This window comes from Orbicella faveolata, unplaced genomic scaffold (assembly GCF_042242905.1).
Source record: "Orbicella faveolata isolate gen_17 unplaced genomic scaffold, um_ofav_v1 contig_24, whole genome shotgun sequence".
NCBI classification, from domain to species: domain Eukaryota; kingdom Metazoa; phylum Cnidaria; class Anthozoa; order Scleractinia; family Merulinidae; genus Orbicella; species Orbicella faveolata.
This window is the reverse complement of record NW_028301552.1, coordinates 15,985,001-15,994,645: the sequence shown is the minus strand read 5'-3', so window position 1 is coordinate 15,994,645 and position 9,645 is coordinate 15,985,001. Positions and strand designations below refer to the sequence as shown.

Here is a 9,645-nt window from a genome sequence, read left to right as displayed (position 1 = left end):
CGGATTCAAGTTTGCTCAAACGATATTAAACAAGGTTACTTCCTTGCATGTATTTGCTGGATTTCTGTTTCGAGAGCCGGAAACTCTCAAAGGAGACCCGCAAAAAAATATATGTGCTTCTGAGTAATATCAATTCCCCCAAATCAGTCTGTTTAAAACATTATTGGAGTGCGATTATATATTGTTATTGCGTATCAACGTGTGACATATTTATGAGAGGCTGGGTGATTTCTTCTCGTCGATTCTTTCTGTTTCCCTGGTTTATTCTATACTCCAAACAACGAGATACTCAGTAACAAAAAGTCAACTTCCTCTTGGTTTATAGAAGCAAAGAAAAAATAAAATAAAAACAGCAAGCTTTCAGCGAGGTTAAATTCCTACCAAAGTTTCTTGTATTCTGCCACGCGAATCACAACTCGGTCATTATCACGTGACTGAGAAACAATCGCTAAAACAAATTGTTTGTTCTGGAGCTTTATAACAATTTATTATATAGCTAAATCGGTGCGGGCGCCAATTTACCAGATCATCTATCGGCAGTCTGGTTTAATAAATTGGCCTTTTTTTCGCGTGACATTTTTGTGCTGTGTCTATATATTAAAATGTTTGACGTCAGCGAATTTTCGTTCTCGAGCGCAAGCGTATTGTGCGCGCAGTTCTGTTGTTACAGTCAGACGCGAAAGAGTATTTTTTCCTTTTAGCACCCCGTTACAATCGGGAAGACTAGTTATGTTTTCGACAAATCTTTGATGAAGCACTTGCAAAGTTTGATGAAGAACTTTGATGAAGAACTTGCAAAGTCATATCATCTAATTAAAGAAAAGTGCGAGCACTGGAGAGTACCCTAAAAGTTGTCTCGTCATCATTGCAGTGACAGTTGCTTAGCAACCTCGAAAAGAAAACAACTGGTCAACTGGTCCCTGAAATACGCACGTACTACTTTGAGTGACGAGTGAAGATCCTCTGGAAGGTTTTTAAGGTGGCTGGTGACATTTTCGAGCACTTTCCAGCCGTTATACTTAAGCTTTGACAGGTCAATACTACCACAGTCGATAACCGCTAGAAAGCGCAGGAAACTGTTGCCAGTGTTAACCAGTACAAACCATTTGACTCAGCACCAAGTCTATGCTGTCGGGATAATTTCAACCTCGTACCCAGGGCGCTTATGAAGGGATAAGCGGCCTGGGCAAGAAGTTACATTTTAATCGTACAGCCATGTAATCATGTTTTCTTGTTTGGAAACCTCAATGTCCCGCCTTTGACCCTTTGTCTAAGACGAGTAGATCGTTTTCACATGACGTCAATAAGTTCTATTTTTATCCTCTTCAGGCATAAGAAGTGCGAAATGTATATTTGTTGCCAACGTTTCAGCTCAATAGCGTCCTCCGTTTGGAAACCAGTGCATCTTGAGCTTATGCCGGCAGCTTATGGCGGTGCATGACACAGAGAGACAATCGCGTTTGTTGAAAAATATGTCCTTACCTCGTGATTTTTAACCATTTGTGAAGTAAAGGTAAAGGTAAAGTCTGCATACGAGCCAAGTGGCCCATCAGGCCGGAGCTTATCCCGGTTTCTGTAGCATGAAGCGACTAGGAGTATTTCTACTCCCCCCTGGATGGGATGCTAGTCCATCGCAGGGTTACCCCCAGCATTAAGTTCGCCGGTACCCATTTATACACCTGGGTGGAGAGAGGCACTGTGAGAGTAAAGTGTCTTGCCCAAGAACACAACACAATGTCCCCGGCCAGGGCTCGAACCCGGACCGCTCGATCCGGAGACAAGCGCACTAACCATGAGGCCACCGCGCCTCCCACTTTGTGAAGTAAAAGTAGTGGGAAAAGTGTTTATGTAAATGTAGGCTTGTGCAGTATAGATAATCCGTGGCCTGCAATCATGGACCAAAGTCTTGAGACAAATTTGCACTTGTGGCGCTTTTTCACACGCGCCAAACAAACAGTCACGCGTGAATTCAACTACACTTGCTCAGCCCCTCCGCCTCCCTCCCCATACAATGTTGGACATTTCTCAAGAGTTTCAACATTGTATGGGGTGTGGGGGGGGGGGGGGGGAGGGGCTGAAACGAATTTTGAAAAGGATAACAGTGCTTTTTCAAACTCCGTTTAAAAAACACAGATAATTCATGCAATGACGCAAATGTCCCAAGGAATTTTGTCCACCATTGTAGATAACCAAAGTAATTTTCAGATGGTTTCACTATTTTCCGGCCGCCATGTTGGTGTACTACGGAGGTAAAAACGATCTCAGTATGCTATGAAACCCTACGCAAATGACAAAAAAGAAATTCTTAAATAGTTGCTATGACTTTCACATTTCCCACACGATCGATGGAGAATTGTTTTCCTTACCGTAATCAACTTTAAAAATTGTTTAGCACCAAGAATCGAGACCTCTGGGGGAAATGACTGGAAATGAACGAGCATTTGTCACGGCGGAAACTCTGTCCACTCATGTTCCAAAACCATTATTGAATTGAATTCACGCGCACGATCAAACCGGTAAAAGGATTTTCTCGGCTCTGGGTTTTGTTCTTTTCTAGAGTATCGTTAGTCGGTCACCGCTCACTGAAAACACGCAGGTAGTGGGGATTAAATTAATATAATCGCCACACATGGGCAGGAGAGCACAACAGGACCTTAAAGAATACATGCTGTGATTTATGTAACTAAGTTACTTGCTTGTTTCGGCACCACCGTAAGCCCGCAGCCTGCACATGCCCTCTCTCCTCCTGCTCCCTACTGACGCCAGCAGGTACCCCGCAAGCCTCTGAATTCCCATCTTGAACTACCCAACCGCTGACCAAAGAGCCAGAGATTGACAAAACTGACACAACTCAGAAAATCGACTAAAACATGTGTGTCAGACATATAATTTGTCGGAAAAAGATACGAACAGAAAATAAGACGAATCATATTAAACTTCAAACACACGAAACCGACAACCCGAGGAGCCCCATTGCTCATCATAAAAGGTGGTTGCACATTAAGGGTTGCAGAGAATGCGTGGTGCTTTTAAATATCATTGTCTTCTTCTTATATTTATGCAATATTTTGTGTTCATAAACAAAGTGAGTATGTTAAACTAGTTTTGCGCATTTTTGAACAAAATAGGTTTTTCATTCTTTCTTTTCTCACTCGTTCACTTTTGCTTACTTACTGTACACTTCTTAAAACAAGTAGAACCCTCGAATCTGAACAGTAAAGTACATTGCCATGCAGGGGAAATGGTTAGAATGCATTTTGTAATTGAACACAGCTCTCTTGGTGTGCTGATATCTACAGTGGGATTTGTAATTGATTGATAACAAGTTGGCAAGTCAGGCTGGAAAATCATGTCAGTTCTGAATGTGTCTTGAAGCTGATTGGTCAAAGAGACAATTGCAAAATCTTTACTCTGATTGAATAATTTTCACGACTGACCAATCATGATAAAACACGAAGCAAACGTAAACGAAAGTTAGAGGTTGTTTACCATTTAACTAAAAATTCCGCTGGGAAATTTAGGTCAAAATGTAAGTGTTAAGACCGGACAAGTTTAGCTCGACTGACCGGGAAATTTACGAGACAAACTGAACGTCTTGACAGGTAGTCCAAAATTTCAAACCGAAATATCAGAAAAGGCCGGTTTTATTTTGCATGAGAGGTCTTCCTTCTTCCAGCAAGGATTACGCAAAAAATAACATCAGTGAACACAACAATAACATTATAGTCCAAATGTTAAGCTTCTTGTTAGTTTCCAGCCATCTTTAGTTGTTGCTTTGATAGCATATCCTTTAAATTATTTGGCTTAAATATCAATGTACGCCAAAGCTTAGAGATAAGGCTCATCTACTGAAAACAACTGAGGAAGTTAAATCGGTCTGTCGGCAAACAACCAACGGAATATTATAAGCTATAAAAACGTCTCTTGAGAGCTCAACAAAAGACCATAAATGTTTTTAGCAGACAAAAATATCCGTTCGCTTACAAACTTGCAGTAAATTACGGCGCTTAAGTTCTTGAAACGAAAACTGAATTCATTATCAGCCCGGTTCAAGGTTTACTGATTCGAGAAAGGTAAATAGCGAGATTATAGCTCCATAACAGCATTATTCCTCGTCAGAATGTACAAAGACCTAAGCAAACAATTGCAGTACATGCTATTCAGGCAAAAACTATGGAGTGTTGTTTTCACATAATAGTCGTTGTTTACAGAGTGTCTGGTTGAATATCCAGCCTATTGTGTCGACAGAAAAAAGACCCTCTCCCTAGAGGACAGCTGTTTTGAGACAGAATTAATTAAATATGAATGAGAATCTAACACAGGTCTCTTAGATACTAAGTGTTTGCGACTTGAGGGTGGCTCGTTAAAATGGCCACAGCATTACATCTTCCAGCGATTTCCCAAGCGCCGGTGGCGAAAGAATTTCCTAAAGTTTGGGAGCACAGGTACAATGTTCTGACATATCGTCGGGAAACGGGAACGAAAAAAAAGTTGACGTTTAAGACATTTTAACTTGTTTTTGCATAATGCTAAGGCTATTCTTGCAAACAAGATAAGTCCAGTGTTTCACTAAAGAAACCTGAACGTCTTCGCTTATCAAGGCATTTAAGCGTTCATTTTTTTCGAATTTTAACAAATTAATATTGTCATTGTTTGGTAACGGCATAGGAAAGAAACAGCAATGCTCTAAATTTGTTTTTCCAGCGAGCAATTATACCGGCAATACGCTAAATAAGTGCGGCATACATCAACCAGTATTAATTCTTTTAAGTTATTGTTTTTTCTCTTGGGTATTCACTGATGAAATAACTGATCGTGGATGCAAAATTATCGGACGTCGGCCTTAAAATTTCTGAAACGATGCTGTAGTGTTATTCATCGGCTAGATTATATTTTTTCTTTCTTTCGTGTCTTCTAACTAGACCACTGAATATGGTCCACATTTCAGGCCAAAGTGGTCCATACGCGGTTCCCACGCGCGGTAACCGTGCCGCATCGATTCACAGACATACTGCTTTCACTTCCTTTCCGGACTATCTGTGCTCACTGACAGAAACTATCCTAAAAGCATTTTTAATTTTTGTTCTTCAGGAAGGATTTATCTCACTGGGCGAAGAGAGATGTTCCTTCTCTGAAACTAGCAGGCCAACTAGACACAGATCACTGGGCCAAGCTTAAGGGAAAGGTAAACTTTCATGACTGGTTGAGAGTGAAGTGACTGACTTTTTAGTTCCAAGATTAGCGCAATATGCATTCTTCTTAAGGGTTATTAATTTTAATTTTCAGTTTAATTTTTGAGAATTTGTTGGTTGACCAAGGTAATACTGGGTCCTCTTCAGTTTTAGGAATCCAGTAATCTCTTTCCCGTACAAAAACCCAAGTTAGAACTACTGTAGTCTAAAAAGCAGCCGTAATGTGTTCCTCAAGTTTATCATGTTAAACTGAGAAACACGAGGGAAACAAATATTTCCGGATATGCCGTACTGGCGTATGTACTAAACACATGGCCGGCTCAACGCATCAACAAAATGTTGGATAAAAATGTTCGTTACGCTGGTTTTTTGAATGAGAGTGCAACAGCATCTAAAACTAAAATATTGCAACTGATCGGCTGAGCTATAGCAACTGTGTTATAGGACATGGAAGGCCGAGAAATAGTTTGCTATTTTACGCGTTAAAGTATTTCAACAACGAGCAAAATACGAGACGAAAATAATCTAGGCTTATCGTAAAGTCACTTTGGAATTTCTAATAGTGATTAACTATAAGTTTTAACTCAATCCATAATTTTCTTGACCAAATCTGAAGAAAAAGGTTCATAGACGATCGCTTAAATGTGCTGGTGTTAACCTACTGAGAATTTTTATTTGAGGCCCCGTCCGTACTACGCCGGTAAAATTTGAAAACGCAGCTTTATTTCTAACGGGTAGGCTACCGTCCACACTAATCCGTCACGAAAACGCTCCTCAAACCGGAGGAATTTGAAAACGCCGGCTTTGCGTTTTAGTGTGGACGGAAAACATTTTGAAAACGGAGCTTTTTGAAAATGATTACGTTACGATAATCATGTGATTCCCCTGCTCGAGACTACTTCAAACACAAATCCAAAATGGCAGGTAATTGTTGTGTGATAAAATCCCTCCGGCGTAGTGTGGACGGAAAACATTTGATGCGTTTTCAGGGTGAAAACACCGCCGTTTTCAATTTTTTTCAATCGTAGTGTCGGTGGACGGGGCCTCAGACACGCAAATCGTGAATGAAATTTGCCGAGTTCTATTTCAGTCGACAGTCATTCTTCTTCTTAGTTCCTAGCTCTCCTCTGTCAGACAGTCATTACTGTAACGAAAATGTTGTGAGACGTGTAGACGGCTGACCCACTGCTATAGTGTGGAAGAGCAGTAATTTAAAATCTCTCGTGTAAATTGTGCAGAGTGAACGTTATCAAATTTCATCAACCCAACCTTTGCCTTCATCTTTCAGCATGTTGATTTTGTTAATCGCATGTCGTACGGTTTCCCGCCGAACGAATCCATGAATGGACGTGCCCAGAATGCACCGGACCTGCAGTCAAGTGCGTTTCAGAGATATTACTACGATCAAAGCAGGCATAGAGAGGACCTGTTGAAAAGTGAGTGACAAAGGTTTAACACAAGACAGATACTGATGAAAGATATACATGAAAATACGAGGAAAGACTAGTATCCCATTTTCTTTAACATCTTCATCTGCTTACACATGAAAATGCAAGCTTTACTTTGAAAAGTTGCCGGTTTAAATGACTTTTGTCTTTCGTACTGAATTTTGATATTTTTTATAAGGGATTCACGAAAAAGGTATTCAACATCCCTTTGAGAACTTTACATCATGATAAGAATACGGGTATGAAACTGACTACAACCTAGCGCTTATGCTAGTGATTATTACTTTAATGCCAGTCTCATACCTATATTCAGCCGTTCAGCAAAGATAGGAGTGAGGATTCTAAGAGCTTTGTCAAAAGTTGTACTCGTTCTTTGCAGTTCCCTACAAGATACTTATGTCGCCGAAACTCCCTCTGGATCAAATTTAACACTAAACTTCCTTTTGAGAAAATAGCTTTGTCAAGTGACCAGCTATAGAATTCAACACCCTGCCAATCTGTATTCTATTTACAAGACAATAAAAATTTACTAAATAAATTGCAAAGCCGTGAACGAAGATCCTGCTTGATCAAACGTTACAGTAGTCCTTGACTTCTCATGAAAATTTGTCGGCTAAAAATGAGCAAACGCAAACACGTTATAGACTACTTGTAAAATTCTAATTGTAAAAGGTGGCTTTGTTAAATACTGACATTTTCTTGATACATGTGGACACGTTCCTCAGAAACCTACACCATGTATTACCAAGGCAAAGCAATGGACAAAGACTCCTCAACCAGAGTTCCTGCGCCCACAACCAAGCTACAGCGGCCACAAGTTCAAAGACGTCCATCCGTTTACAATCAACGCGCTAAAGAAGGTTTTAAGTTTTGGCTGGAAAGAGATCCAATGGTCAAACGAATTGCATGTAAGAATATGGCGTTGCTTAGACGAACCACCTGTTTTCTTATCTAGAAAAGGTCCCTTAGACGAAAACATTTCCGTTTTAAGTAGCAATGCCACCTCATCATTTCCGCTAAGTGAAGGCTAATCTCGAAATGTCTGAATGGTACTTTAGGAAGAATGAACTATTTTTGGCTCTTAGATATCTATGATTTGAACTCTTTCAGCAGCCTCGTTCCCAGACCCTCTCCTTTAAAAAACGTCACGAAATTCAAACTTCTTTTGGATATACCAACACTATTTACACATAAAACCAACAGGGGCTTTGGCGCCTGTGCGAAGTGAAGAAGGGAGGCAAAGGAGAGAGAGCTTGGAAAAGAGGTTGCTCTTTCAGTCTTCAATTCGCACAGGTGCTGCGCAACACCATAATTTTTTTAAGTTTATAAATAATGTTCTTCAAGAGATTATGATCATATTCTATTGTGTTCTTATATCCAAAAGAGGTTGGAATTTCGTTGACGTTTGTATAACATAACCTTAGTGGAATGACCGTAAAGAATTCCTTTAATGAATTTCGTGCCTTTTCCGGATTGAAAATGAGTTCTTAAAGTGTTTCTTTCCTTGTTTCTCAAATCCCTTTCACAGTTTCACGGATTGTCCGACTTCATGAACTTTTCAGTTTTTTTTTTAGTTAAACATTTGACGAGTCAAGATTCGTAAAGGGAACATCTTAGCCGACAAAGCTACCTTCTGTGGTTTAGTAAAGATGGAAGTGTACACAGACTCAAAGCTGTGGTTCTCAAACTCATGAACAATTCATCAAGTTAAAAAAAAGAAAATCTGAAGGAGTTTTGGATACCCGGTCTTAATTAGCATAGACTTTGACCATTTCACTTTTCCGTTTACTCGTTGAGTTTTGTTTCGATTGAGAAGACATACCAAACACTCGAGACATTGTTTCATCAGCTACCCAACCACCTTGTATTTCGTCAAAAATACTCCGCTGCTCGTCGTATTTTCAACTTTCTTCTCGGTGTTTGGATGTCTCGATGAACACTGTCTCTCGTGCTTGATATATTGCACTGAATCGAAAAGGTTTGTAAGTCTTTTAATGAACAGCAAGATCGGTTCATTCCGGTTGGGTGGCGCGAGTCAGTACAATATTAACATTGGTTTTTGTGTTCTTATGTTTCAGTCTGCTCAAAGTATACATTTGGCTCAAAGAGTACGTTTCATGGACTGGGGAACGCTCCAAGAAATTGACTGAGTCTCAGGGAGAATTAAAGGGAATAACGTACGTTAATAAAAGCTGCTGATAATTCCTTTTAGATAATCTTTCTGTAAAAATCGCTAACGTTTGTACGAAAAGTTACAACAAATTTCCAGAACTATTGGATACGTTGTTCAACCAATTTCTTAATGAACACAAAAAGTAATATGCGAAGAAGAATCGGTTTTATCTGGGGTCTGAAAATATTTACTGACGAAATGAGGTTTTAAAGCATATATTGAATGGGGACTGCGAGAAATAATTAAACTAATCTTTGCAGTGAGTATGAAATTGAAGCTATCGATTTTTTGGCCTTAATGAAAGAAAAAAAGAAACTGAAACTGAAGGAATACAATTTTCGTTGCAGCCTTTGAGATTTCAAGTTTTTCAGGGTAAAAAAACAATACACACGCAGAAGATGATTTCACTCATTTCAGGACAATTTTATAGGTGATGTATAAAGATGATGGGATGGCTTAATATTTGTCGTTGACTTCGGTAACAGTATTTTTCTCGCATGATCAGTCGGACGCTAGGACACAGTCGTATATTACTCGGTCAAACCATAGTTACAGACTGTAATAGACTGAGGAGACTAGTTATGAAGCCCGGAAAACATCAAAGGAGCAAACAAAGATGCCAAGATTGATGTTGAAAGGTCCACGACCATGCACAATCTTTTGTTTTGCGTTCATACGCTATGCATGAATTACTATGATAACCAACACGTTTCTGTCGGTTAGTTTTACGGTACGGAGTAAACAACTATTGTGTTTTGTGCACGGTCAAGAACAAAAAAGTGAACAAAAACATACAACAAAGAACTTTGTCGGGTTTCATAACCATTCCCCT

The 9,645-nt window shown here is 39.7% G+C and overlaps 1 protein-coding gene across 1 annotated transcript in view; it reads left to right on the top strand.

The window, feature by feature from the left end:
- Positions 1 to 4,335: 4,335 nt before the first annotated feature.
- Positions 4,336 to 9,645, top strand: part of LOC110046727 (uncharacterized) — a 5,899-nt gene continuing 589 nt past the window's right edge. Inside the window, exons 1-5 of the mRNA XM_020752421.2 lie at positions 4,336 to 4,445; positions 5,092 to 5,185; positions 6,481 to 6,628; positions 7,366 to 7,548; positions 8,719 to 9,645. The exon at positions 8,719 to 9,645 is cut by the window's right edge and continues 589 nt beyond it. Coding sequence (XP_020608080.2) covers positions 4,369 to 4,445; positions 5,092 to 5,185; positions 6,481 to 6,628; positions 7,366 to 7,548; positions 8,719 to 8,786 — 570 coding nt within the window. The 5' untranslated portion in view covers positions 4,336 to 4,368 and the 3' untranslated portion in view covers positions 8,787 to 9,645. The remainder of the gene's footprint in view (positions 4,446 to 5,091; positions 5,186 to 6,480; positions 6,629 to 7,365; positions 7,549 to 8,718) is intronic.